General features: G+C 41.6%; 1 protein-coding gene across 1 annotated transcript in view; it reads left to right on the top strand.

Annotated features, from left to right (window-relative positions):
• The first annotated feature begins 514 nt into the window (after window positions 1–514).
• Window positions 515–13,255, top strand: part of Mttp (microsomal triglyceride transfer protein) — a 40,083-nt gene continuing 27,342 nt past the window's right edge. The window contains exons 1-3 of the mRNA XM_027395801.2: window positions 515–639; window positions 6,943–7,130; window positions 8,356–8,499. Coding sequence (XP_027251602.1) covers window positions 579–639; window positions 6,943–7,130; window positions 8,356–8,499 — 393 coding nt within the window. The 5' untranslated portion in view covers window positions 515–578. The remainder of the gene's footprint in view (window positions 640–6,942; window positions 7,131–8,355; window positions 8,500–13,255) is intronic.

The raw sequence follows: 13,255 nt of genomic DNA on the forward strand, positions 1-13,255 counted from the left end.
CTACACAGAGAAACCGTTTAAAAAACCAAACAACAACAACAAAAAACCCCTATTAACGATGTGTTCTGTTCTAGTTCAGTCAGGTTCAGTGGGGTTGGGGCTAATTGTACTTCACCACGTTTTTATTAGAAATAGGGAAATATTCTAATAGGCAGTTAATGTTCTAGCTTTGGTGATGATTCTGTACTTGAGCAGAAAAGTATCACAGTCAGGTTTTTTGTTTGTTTGTTTGTTGGCATAGCTCCTTGATGCTTCCGCATTTATGCTTTTGTAGGACTATGGACTGGTTTACTTTGGCTCTCAAGATGAAAACTTCCTTGATTTTCCTAATTGAATGAAACACATTTCTTAAAAGTGAAAGACCAAAAACTATAGCCCACCTATGTTTAATCATTAATAGTCAGCCCTCCCATGAACTTAGGTCCTGATTTTGGAGTTTGGAATCTGACCTTTCCCCTATAGATAAACACTGTTGTCGCAGATTCTGAAGAGGGTCACTTCCTTGCAGGCTGCCACCAGAAGAGTCCACTTCTCAGCGACTCCTGGGAAGTGGATGTGGCAGAAGGGAGCCGGGCAGCATGATTCTCCTAGCAGTGCTTTTCCTCTGCTTCTTTTCCTCATACTCTGCCTCTGTTAAAGGTAAGTGTGTGTATCCTTTTCCTAAACTTGAGTCTCTCTCTCTCTCTCTCTCTCTCTCTCTCTCTCTCTCTCTCTCTCTCTCTGTGTGTGTGTGTGTGTGTGTGTGTGTATGTAAAGAGTTCCTAACTACGCAATTTTTGAAAGTATATAAGGTTGGAATATTTGGGGGTAAGTGACTAAAGTGGAAATGAAAAAACATCAATTTCTGGCTCTGTTTTACGAGAGTGGAGGTCCCTTTTTGTTTCAGTCCGCCATACCCGAGACAAGTGTGTTTCTAGCTTCGGTTTGTTATTCCTGGAAAAAGAGTTGAGCTATTGTTACCTGCTGACAGACACACAGAATGCAGTGCCTTCATTTGAATTGTAAAATGGGATTTTAAAAACCCAGTCCCGAAATTTCCTTCCAGTTGCTTAGCAATGGGACAGCAAGAAGAATCGCACCCAATTGGGGGAAAAAAAGGCATTTGATTGCCAAAGAATTATGAATGAAATGGTAGAGCATGTATGGAATTCTATTGGCATTCAAGGGGCATAGAATAATCCAAGTCAGTGAATTAAAGAAAATAAAGCTATATGATATGGATTTAAGAAATAAAACATCTTTAAAAATAGTGTTACCAGTTTCTGTTTTAAGATGAAACTCACTTTAAAAACATATGAATTGATAACATCAGAAAAAAAAATGGAGGAAAGCCTTTCACAAGGAATGGTTTCAAAGTGGTGTTTCAAATGTGTTGATAGGTCATCTATGAATCCACCAGCTATGAACTCTTTGGCCTTCTGATTGTTGCCTTGTATAAAGATGTCACTTTTTACAGTTCATAAAGAGATAACTGTTAAAACCAATTGATCTAAAGGCAACCTGTTATGGTAGGGGTAACTTGGAGTATTGTGAACTCTGAGTAACATAAAATAATCACACACAAACTTGTAAAAATTTGTTTGGGGTAAATGTGACTTTTGATCATAAAGTGAAGTTTGTCTCGAGATGCTTGTGTGTGTGTGTGTATGTGTGTGTGTATGTGTGTGTGTATGTGTGTGTGTATGTGTGTGTGTGTGAGTGTGTGTGTGTGAGTGTGTGTGTGAGTGTGTGTGTATGTGTGTGTATGTGTGTGTGTGAGTGTGTGTGTGTGTGAGTGTGTGTGTGTATGTGTGAGTGTGTGTGTATGTGTGTGTGAGTGTGTGTGTGTATGTGTGTGTGTGTGAGTGTGTGTGTGTGTGAGTGTGTGTGTCTGTGTGTATGTCTGTGTGTATGTGTGTGTGTGTATGTGTGTATGTGTGTGTGTATGTGTGTGTGTGAGTGTGTGTATGTGTGTGTGAGTGTGTGTATGTGTGTGTGTGTGAGTGTGTGTATGTGTGTGTATGTGTGTGTGAGTGTGTGTGTATGTGTGAGTGTGTGTGTATGTGTGTGTGTGAGTGTGTGTGTATGTGTGTATGTGTGTGTGTGTGAGTGTGTGTGTGTGTGTGAGTGTGTGTGTCTGTGTGTATGTCTGTGTGTATGTGTGTGTGTGTATGTGTGTGTGTGAGTGTGTGTGTATGTGTGTGTGTGTGAGTGTGTGTGTGTGTGTGAGTGTGTGTGTCTGTGTGTATGTCTGTGTGTATGTGTGTGTGTGTATTGTGTGTGTGTGTATGTGTGTGTGTGAGTGTGTGTGTGTGTGTGTGTGTGTGTGTGTGTGTGTGTGTGTGAAATTTCTACAGGGAAGAGGAACAGCTGTTACTACAGCAAGATAGAGAGGGCTACAATTCAGTTATTTCACCTGAGCAAATAGATTCTTACACTAGAGGGATTGTTTTCAGCACTTTTAAAATCAGTAGTGTTTAAGAGACAACCCTTCCTTTGGTGAAACACAAAAACTTGTAAACCACATCTGACTTGGAACTGTTAGAAGGCAGTGTTTTACTGTTTGTCTAATATCATTTAAACAGTAGACTATGGAACTCCATATCATGATTATTTTTGAAAAAAAATAATGGAGACATAGTAGTTACTGTGACTTCTTTTTAAATTCCCATTCTGTAAAGGAAACACAGCAAACACACACACACACACACACACACACACACACACACACATCAGCAGCAGGAGTACACAGGCATGCCACCTGCGCATGGGGAAAATGTGGCCTAGAACATGACAGTTTGTTGTGTACAAGCTCAGTGACAAATCCAGGTTTTCAGAACTGAAAGCTTGTGCAACTGAGAGGCCGTCTTTGCTGAAACACTACAAAAATATCTTGTGCTTACAAAGGTTACTGAGAAAAGATAAGGACTGCCTACAGGTTGCTCAGACCCTCTTCCCTTCCAAAGTCTTACAAGGACCCTGGGCAAGTGAGGGGCCCAGAGCTTATGCTTTTTTGCATGAGTTTCTTCATTTCATTCAGAAGACTTTCTTATACTAAATATCACAAACACATAATACAGGACTCCGTTCTCTCCATCTACAAGGAGTAAGTAGCCTTTGGTGTTAGAGGATCATGATTTCATTGTAGATTCTGTGCCCTCACGATTGATATTTAACCAGCAAAGGACATGAGCTGGCTCTGCCTTCCTACTAACCTTAGGATGAAGGATAATATGGAGGTCAGTCTGATTTATTGAGTGTGAACTTCTAAGGCCCAAGTTTCCCCTGGCTGTTATTGATTGTAGCTGGTAATAATGGATCTGTTCTCAATGCTGACTTGGGATTTTTGTTTTGTTTTTTAATGTAGGGCTTTTACTTTCTGTTTGTTTTGTCACCTCTATCCTTCATATTGGCTTCTTCATTTCTGGTCTTCACTCAGTCCCTGACCCCACCTTCCTTTGTAGACTGTTTGCATTAATCACATCCCGTCTCTCCTGCCTGATACTTGCTGCCAGATTCTTGAACTCTTTTACCTCTTCCCTTACCTCTGAAACATCTCCTGAAGCCTCACTCTCACTTACCTCTGTTTGCCTCCTTGCTTAAGTCAGTTAGCAGTGCTATTACACTGCCTCAACTTTTGGAACAAAAATGCCATTATGTCTATTCTAAAGACCAAGCCTAAAACAGGAACACAGTCACTCATATATTGGATGTCCAGTGTTGCCAGACCCCTGAACAAAAACAGAGAAAGATCTGGGGAAGAGTGGCAAGTAACACTGGAGCACAGTCTAGACCATTGGACTCTCTTAAACTTTGAGCATTTGATGGAAAGGACAGACACTTGAGGCCTGCTGAAAGAGGTAGGAGAAGCAGAGGGAGAGCTGGGCCCATCCTGCTCTGAGCTTCAGTGGCCCAGTGTAGTCAAGAGCTGATGTGTCCCTTGATTCCTTGTTATTGGTAAAGTAGAAGCTAGAAAACATCAGTGTAATAGTTTTGAAAGCTTTCACAAAACCTAAACTTCTGAGTCTTCACTGTGTGCAGGTTGTGGGGGTTGAACTTAGAGTGAGTCTTTGTCAGCTCTCCTGTACTGCTTATCTTTCACAACTGCTGTGAGGATTTGATAAGACAGCATGCAGTACTTTTGTGCCCTAAATGTAATTTGATAGAACACACACACACACACACACACACACACACACACACACACACGAGTCCAAAATATCCTTCCTGGCCACAAAGTAGTGTTTGAACTGCTGCAGAGCACCCAGTTAGAGTCCAAAAGAGTGGGAAAAGAGGAGGCTGAAAGAGTTCTAGACTGTCTCCTTCTAGGTCTTCTTAACTCCATCTTCCTTCCGCATCTCCTGCCTCAGTCTTGGCTGACTTGATGTTTGCACTTAGTTTTGTGTGAGGCCCGCTCACACTCATCTGTCACCTGCCTCTTCTGGATTCCTATTGAAACCCATGTCCTCCCTTTGAACCTTTGCCAGATCATGGAACCTAGAATTAGGTCAAAAACCTCCTTCAGCTTCTCATCTCACACTCCACGTGCATGGACTTGTCCCGAGTCTCCCTGATGCCCGAGACACCCATTAAACCTCAGCATCTTCTGCTGTGTTGTTTACTTAGACAATTCCATTTCTTGTGGCTCTTGGATCTCCCTGAGCCCTCTTCGGGGCCTTTGCACTTGCTGTTCTTTGTGAGAACGGAGTGGGAGGAGCAGAGACGCGTGACTTGCTACAGATGTACACATGGCCAGTCTAAAGCTGACCTTGCCTCACAGAGGTCTACCAATTAGCTTTCCTGTTACATTTGTCTCTGTTGCATGCCTGCCATTCTGTGGTATTTCCTCATACACTTATTTACCTATATTCTATTTTCTAGCTTCTTGTTACATAAATACTAGCTCCATAAGGGGAGAAAATTTGTCTTCTTGTTTGTTGGCATGGTAGTTGACTCTAGAAACTTGCGCATAGCCTAGGAGTTTCTCTAAGCATCGTTGCTAAAGGAAAGAATGAATCCTGGTTCCTTTCCTAAGAATGAAAGAGAAATCAATCTAAAAGTTTAGGGGTTTTTAGTAAAAGTAAGAGCGTGATCTTTAGGAGCTGATAGTTGTAGTTTCCATCTTGTCACCATGTTTAATTACCTGAGTAACCCTGGGCAAATAGTGTGATCTTATCTAATGAAGGATAGCAATGCCCAACTCAGAGCCAGATGTGGTGCAACATTCTAATCCAAGCACCTAGAGCAAAAGGAAAGAGAAAGAAGGGTTCTAGGCCAGCCTGGGCTACATAATGAGACGCTGTCTCAAAATGGACAGACAAACAACAGAATAAGGCTGAGTTTACTTGATTTTTATGAATGTCAGCACACATAATCTTGAGGCTATTGTGTTGCTCTTTTTCCTGGAGACTATGCAGTTGTTGCATGGGGTGGGTGGGCAGAAGCTGATGTAGATCAGGCTGGCCTCAAACTCACAGAGGTTTACCTGCTTCTATTTCCCAAGTGCTGGGATTGAAGGCATGCACCACCACACCTGGATATTTGCATACATACTTCTTAAGGGGAAAGTAAGCTAAGACCCCTTGCTAGAGGTCACTGACAAATCAATCCCAGTGACTCTAAGGAAGAACAGACATACTGAGTCCTTCTTGATTACAGCCAGTGAGTGACACAGGAAACATACAAGTTCAGCTTATGTGATTATAAACTTCTTTTTCTAAGAAAACTTTAATCCTTCCCCTTTGTTTGTCTTGGAAACGAGTTAAATTGAGTTGGAAACTGTGTGAATGTCTACTTTGTGGGGTCTTTGGCTCCCAGTACTGATTTCCATGCTATTTGATATTAAACCCCCTGTCCAAATTAAAGCATATCTTAAGATTTTATGTAATTAGTTGTCTTTTATTCAGGCACAGTATTTAAACTTATTTATAGGTGGCTCTTAAATGTTCCAATTTTCTTAAAAAAGATTACTGCACAATAATATACCTGGGTACTGATTTATTTTATTTTTATTTACTTACTTTTGGGTTTTGAGGCACAGTCTCACATTGTAGCTTAGTTGGCATGGAACCAACTATGTAGTTTAGGCTTGCCTGGAATCATTATATAGCCCAGGCTACTCTCAAACTCCTGGGCATCTCCACATCCTTTAATTCCTGCTGGGAATATAGGTATGAACCACCACAACCACCACTGGAATGTTCTTTGGACAAGTTTGCTAATTAAGCGTATAGAGAAAATGACAAAGGAAAAAAAATTCTTTAAATGCAGCAAGTACACAAATGAAAGAACTTTCTTTTTGATGACTAACACTTTTCAACACAGCTGTTGGATTTAAAAATGTATTAATTATGGTGTGGTAAAGATGGATTGGTGCTTTGGTTAAAAACACTTGTTGCTCTTCCAGAGGACCTGGGATTGGTTCCCAGCATCCGCATGGTAGCTTACAACTGTATTTAGCTACAGTTCTAGCATATCCAATGCTCTCTTCTGGCCTCCTTGGGCACTGTATGCATTTGGTGTACATCAATGCAGGCAAGCCACCCATAAACATAAAAATTTAAATAATTACAAATAATCTTACTGAATTTGTAAAGCAATTCTGGTCAAGACCTCTGCTTGAACTTATATAGTCAACTGATTGAAAGCAACATGATTGTTGCTTTAAAAACTGTCTTATGTTCACCTAGGGCAATCTGAAGATGACTTGATAATTGATATAAACAACGGTTTTCTGAAATGGAGGAAGCTTGTTGCATGTTCGTCAGTGAACTTACTTGTGGTTTTTAAGCCGATGCTTTTAGTAGGTGGAGAAGCATACCATTGTTAGTTCAGCAAGGGCTTGCTAAGCTTCACTGAGCCTTAGTGAGCTGAAAGAAGGCATTCGGTGGTAAGACAGTATGTTCTCAGGCCTGACAGGTGCCTGACAATTGAAACTTGACCTGTCCCCCTCCTTTAATGCAGGTCACACAACTGGTCTCTCATTAAACAATGAACGGCTATACAAGCTCAAATACTCCACTGAAGTGTTTCTTGATGGGGGCAAAGGAAAACTGCAAGACAGCGTGGGCTACCAGATCTCATCTGATGTGGACGTTGTGTTATTGTGGAGGAATCCTGATGGTGATGATGACCAACTGATCCAAGTCACGGTGGGCATCTTCTACAAACATGAAACAAACAGCAAGCACTACACTAAGATTAGATGTCAGAAATACACCATCCAGCAGCACTTGTTAGTGATGTTTGGTTGTACTTGGCTTGTTATCTTTCACAAAAACAAGTGAAGCATCCACAGTCTTGAAGTTGTTGCTAATCAATAGTGAGTTTTCTCCAAACTGTCGCAGCAGGCTGCTTGTGCTGCTGAGTAACTGAAGTCTGACCTCCAGTTCTCTATACCATCTTAATATGAATAGAGACATTGTCTTGGAATCCATTCAAATGTCCTGGGAGGAAGGGATTTGCAATGCATGTCATGCAAGGAACCATGGAGGCTGAAATGGAGATGCATTAGGGGAGGCCTCATTTAACAGGTGGAATTAATTACTAATGAGAGACAGCCCCTCTTATAGAAGGAACCAGCACTCCACAGGATGACAGCGTTTGGTCAGCCATGATGGTTTAGATTGTAGGGCTTCTTCTAATGTTGATATATTGTAATCCTGCTTCCCAAGAACCTAACAGCAGCAGGTTCCTTTTAAAGTTATTTCCTCTGCTGCAGGCTACTGTCAAATAGGTGCACTGGGCCAAGTACATGGAACAAATAGCTTCTTATAGTAAGATTTATTCCAACGCAGTTGACAATTTGTTGCTATTTCTTTGGATGTTTCTAGTAGTTGTTGTATTTTCAAAGTTGGATCAAGACATCACCATGCATTCCTCTGTGTCATTGTCACTAGGACAGCAAAGTTTCCTGCAGAAGACACTGCCTGCATCCTTGTTCTGTAACTTGGCTGTTCCTCTTTCATTTTATAAACACAAGGAGGCAGAGTGGGCAGGGATGCTTTCAGACACAATACAGACAGGGAGGCGATGAGGTAGACAACAGCTGTTCAAGACCAGTCAGGAAAGTGACAGTGACATGAGAAAGAGCCACATTCAAGTCACATATATTATAACTCAAGATCACGGATTTTAATATTGTCACTTTTGACTAGTTAAATATCTAATGTTAAATCCCGCATCCATTTTAAAGTGGATGGCAAGGAGAAGCATCATAGCTTAATTCAGGCACTTGTCCAGTAACATGAGTGACAAGTCCTGTGAGTCAATGTTTGGGAAAAAAAATGGCAACCTCAATTGGTCTCCTTTACCACTCTATTTTTAAGAGACAGATGTGGGAATCTTTTCCTAATAGTTTTCTTTTCTTGGCCTTAGATAACGGCCGTCAATGTTGAAAATGTGAACCAACAGAGAGGAGAGAAGAGCATCTTCAAAGGCAAAACTACACCTAAGATCATAGGAAAGGACAACCTGGAAGCTCTGCAGAGACCCATGCTGCTTCATCTAGTCCGGGGGAAGGTAAAGGCTCTGGGCTCCCTTTCAGCAGGTAGTGCTCTAAGGGAACAGTAGTGTTGCTACCTTTGTTCTCAGTGGAATCATTTCAAGACCTGAGGGGCAAAGACTGCTCATCAAATGTCTCCAGAGTAAATCAAATCATGCTCTCAATTGTATTTCTTACCCTGCTCTCTCTCTCTCTCTCTCTCTCCCTCTCCCTCTCCCTCTCCCTCCCTCCCTCCCTCCCTCCCTCCCTCTCCCTCTCTCTCTCTCTCTCTCTCTCTCTCTCTCTCTCTCTCTCTCTCTCTCTCGTTTTTTCTCGTCTTTGTGATAGAATGAAGTATTGACTTCTGGATAAGAAACACTGCTTGGTAAGTGCATCTCTTACTAACTACTGAGTTAGGAAGGATTGCAGAGCTAGTATAACACAGAGAATCATCACAGCATCTTAGATAAATTCAGGAAAGGAGGCAGATTAGAACAAAAGGTCAGAGCTTAGGTAAATAATGTGAATTTCTGAGGATGTCTGTCTAGGCAAAGCACAAAACTGACATCTTGCTGTGTCATGTTGAAGACACAGCAGCTTTCAAAATGTTTAGACATTCTTAATAAATATATTGGACTTGGAAAAGCATGAAATATAGAAAAATGATGAATGAATATTGCAATATACACCTAGAAGCCCAGTACGGAAATTCTGTAAGCTTTCAGAAGTTTTATGTATGATTTAAATCTAACCTATTTTATGGTCCTAATATGTTGGAACTGAGAAGCCATTGTCAACAGTCCATTCATTCCACGTTCTGGGTTTGGAAAGTTGTGGGTATTCTAGTCACACAGGAAGATGTGAGCTCAAGTGCAGTCATGAGGTAGAAAAACAATAGGGAGATAGGGACGGTTACAGTTGTCCTTTTGCCTGTCTCCAAAGTTCAACTTTCTGCCTCAAAATCACGATGAGAAGCACTTTAATGCAAAGATGCCAGAGACCTCTATTGCAAACCAGGGTGCACATGAAGTACTGATTGGGAACTCAGTGATGCTAGCATCACATAAAAACCCAACCCCAGTCTGAGAGGGCAGGTCCCTTTCCCCACCTGTCAGAATCTTCCTTGTTTCAAGCTTTGTTCCCACGGCCTCCTTTCTTTCCTAACAGCCACACTCTCTTGGTCAGCTGGAAACAACTGTTTGACTTCACAGCACTCTTGAATTCAACCATTGCCTTCCATTTCTATTTTAACCACCCATATCCTTTGCTCATGTATAACTTTCAGCAGAGAAAATGCCCCATCCTACTTATATTGCAGCCCTTCCACTCTTGGCTCCTTGTCTGTCTTCTCCTTCCCCAGAGTGTCTCCACCTTGTGCAGACTGGTGTATCCGTAAAGCTTTCCCTAACATCCCCCCAGCCCACCACCCCTTGAGATGATTTCTGTTCAAGTGTTCGTCACAGTGTGTTACAATTCTCCATCTTCGGTCCACAGTAACATCGAGTTTCCCAGAAGCAGCAAACACAACTTTCTCTTTTTGCATCCAGCAACTTGAATAGAGTGAAAATTCAATGAATGTTTGTAAAGGGAGGGACACAAAAGTTGATATAAGGCTAAACGGTCTTGGCTTATGATTCAGTTGGTGGTAAGCAAAGGGAGTGCAGTGCTTACAGCCTGCTGAGCTCCGCCTGAAGACACCGGGATCATTGTCCCCTGTGCTAGTCCCAGACCTAGGAGGTGGCTGCTGTGTTATCCTCCTGTGGCAGATGAGGAACTAGAGTTCTGAGAAGTTAAGAAAATTTCTAAAGTGCACAGAGCTGGCAGGCCACAAAGTTGACATTTGAGGTACAGTCTAAGCCCTAACTTCCATTGATCTCCTGGGCTTGCCTTGAAGAACTCCCCATTTTATTTTTTACCGTATGTATTCAGTTACTTGATTTGCATATGGCTCAACCTTATTAACACAAAACACAGATATTTTCTTCTCTGGACCTCCAAAGTGGCAAGCTTCTTGAGTCCACTAAATATTAATTGCATTTATGATCTTAACCACAACCTGTGATTTTGCAGTGTCTTTGACAGAAGCTGAGTACAAAGTCTTGTTGCACACACACATAAGAACTCAGTGCCCTCACTGATCAAAGGGTGGATAAAGCTGCCACATCACTATTTCAGTGACACCAACGTGCTAGCCCAAAGGGAGCTGTGGTCTGTGATGATTTGCTGTAGCCACAGGTTAAAGTACATCATTATATATCTCTCAATTGTACAATAAAATACCTGAAGAAGGCTCGACCCTGTAGACTAAGAAGTCAAAGGGAATTTCCGGCCACATCGATGTTAGAAAGGTCATTGCCATTTCAGATTACAGGAGAGAAACTGCAAAGGCAGGGAAACAGCTGATGGACAACTCTCTTGGAGGACATTTTTGCCCTAGGCCAAAGTTAAATTCTACACAAAACTCCTGGTATTTCCAGAGAATCTGTTTGTTTCCCCAGAGTCCCTCTTTTTCCTCTCCCCATTTATGTTATGAAAGAACCTAACAAAATCCTTAGATATGTGTTCATTGCTTATTTTCTTTTTCCCACAATGACTCATTAACCATATGCAAGTGCTTGGGCATGATCTGATTTTGTCCACACGCAGCAAACTAAGTTGGGAACATGGCAGTTACCCGTTAAGTTCATGAACACTGACAAATGAAAGTTGCCTATTTGGTTTTGGTGTCTGTGCTGATAAAAATTAAGCTGGCCTCTTAGTTTTCATTGTTTCCTGGTGTGGATCTGCTATCTAAACCTGGATTTGCAGCCCCTGCTCACACACTGACCCTGCAAAGGAGCTGTGGGTGGTACCTGTCAAAAGCACCCATGTCTTCCTTTGCTTCGGTCTTATACTTCTTAACTATGCTAGGTCTTAGTTAAATATCAAAGATACAATGGTGAATCCCTATTTGCCAGGATCAGTTCAACTTATTTTTGTTGCTTAGGCAAAGATGTAAATTTGTCTTCTGTTATTGAGCCCATGAACTACAAGGGACATCTTTTTCCTAAAGGAAAATAGAGTTCCAAGGAAAAGTGGTCCCAGATTTGAGCGCAAGATGCTGGCAATCTGTCTGTCCTCACTCTCAGTTTGAGTTCCTTGTGTGGACATCTTAGCCTGCTATTCTCTGGACTCTGGGCACTGAGGATTCAGACTGGAGGCCCAAACACTTGGGTGTTTAGAATTCATTACAGAACTACATGGAGTTATCGGCTTTATGGCCCGAACACCATAAAACATACTCAGTTCCTCTTGTGAAATAGTGAGTTTAAGATTACTGCTATGACAGACACATGGGTCAAACTTCAAAGTTCCAGTTTATTAGTATTATCTCTGTTAAGTGATTCTTAGAATCACTTAGCTTCTTAGAAATAAACTTGCTTCTTTTCACAAGAAAGAAATCACAGCTCTGTGCTAACAATAACTCACACCATCAGTAGGGTTGAGAACCCGGCCCCACCAGCCACATATTTAACCAGATCTGATAAACAATGTTTGATGAGTATGGATAAGGATGCCATCTTTACTTTAAGTCAGATTGGTGAGTTCTAATAACGAGCAGTTTCAGCTTCTGAAATAGCAGCCATGCAAAGGACAAAGCAAAAGGCTTGTTCACTTTTCTAGTTGTAGGAAAGCAATAGCTATCAATTGTGTCTCCGAGTTTATGCTTTTCAGATTCTTTACTGTTATTGCTAAAGGAAGGAAATCCAGTTTATAGTATAGAGCATCGGAAAGCCAGCTTGGATTGAGAAATTGCCAGTGGTTTGTTTGAGAATATGATCCCTGGATTTTCAGACAGTGAGGTCACTGACACAGTTCTCTTTTAACCAGCACCAACAACACTATTCCAGCACTGAAGGGTTATGCAGTGGAGTGACTAAAACTGCTCATAAATACAGTAGCCACAAAAAACCTGTCACCAGGCAGAGCATGTCTAGGAAGTAAAAATAGAGATTTGAGGCACTTGGGAGATTAATTCAGGCACAATATTGTCTCCTAAGACATGAGAGATTTTTAGGTAGGTTGAATTATTTGGGTTGGTAATAATTGAATTTACCACATTACTGAGCTTTCTATTTTATCTGAGATTCTATGTTTGTTTGGTTTTTGAGAATTAGGAAAGCATCGGGAATTTGGGGGGCAGAAGTGCTCTGCCACAGCTTCTGTAGCCCATAATAATCTTTACAGGGAAGGTGTGTCTGTCCTTTGTGTCTAAACCATGTGATGTCTTTAAAGTCACCCCAAGGTGAAAACAATAGATTGCCCTCTAAAAACTTCTCTTTGTTTTTTTGTGCTGTTTCTTAAAGACTGACTGACGCATTAAAATGATAAAAAGATACCGGTGCCACTAAATGTCAAGGATAAAACAGAGCCACATCACTTCCTACCCCTGCCAAATCGCTTCTCAGTTCAGCCTTCCCCTGCCTTCTAATGAGAACCTTAAACAGTAGCCACGGGCAGGCTGTGTAGTAGACACCCCATAGGTCCTGCAGCCTCTGTGTGTTGTTCTGCCCAGAGCAGCATCAATGAGCTGCAAACACTTTGGGCATCTGGGTTCTATTTGTGGGCAAACCTGGGCCCTGCCATGCCTATAGACATCAGGCCATTTCAGGAATCTCAGCTACCATTTGTGGTAATTGTCATTCTCTTCTGGGAGCCCTTTATTCATCAGTTAATTTGTGTTTCAAGCAGAATTATAAGAGAAAAGTGTGAGATATGAACTGAAGGAATGCTCCTAGAGTTCCTTCCTTGAAT

This window comes from Cricetulus griseus (assembly GCF_003668045.3).
Source record: "Cricetulus griseus strain 17A/GY chromosome 1 unlocalized genomic scaffold, alternate assembly CriGri-PICRH-1.0 chr1_0, whole genome shotgun sequence".
NCBI classification, from domain to species: Eukaryota; Metazoa; Chordata; class Mammalia; order Rodentia; family Cricetidae; genus Cricetulus; species Cricetulus griseus.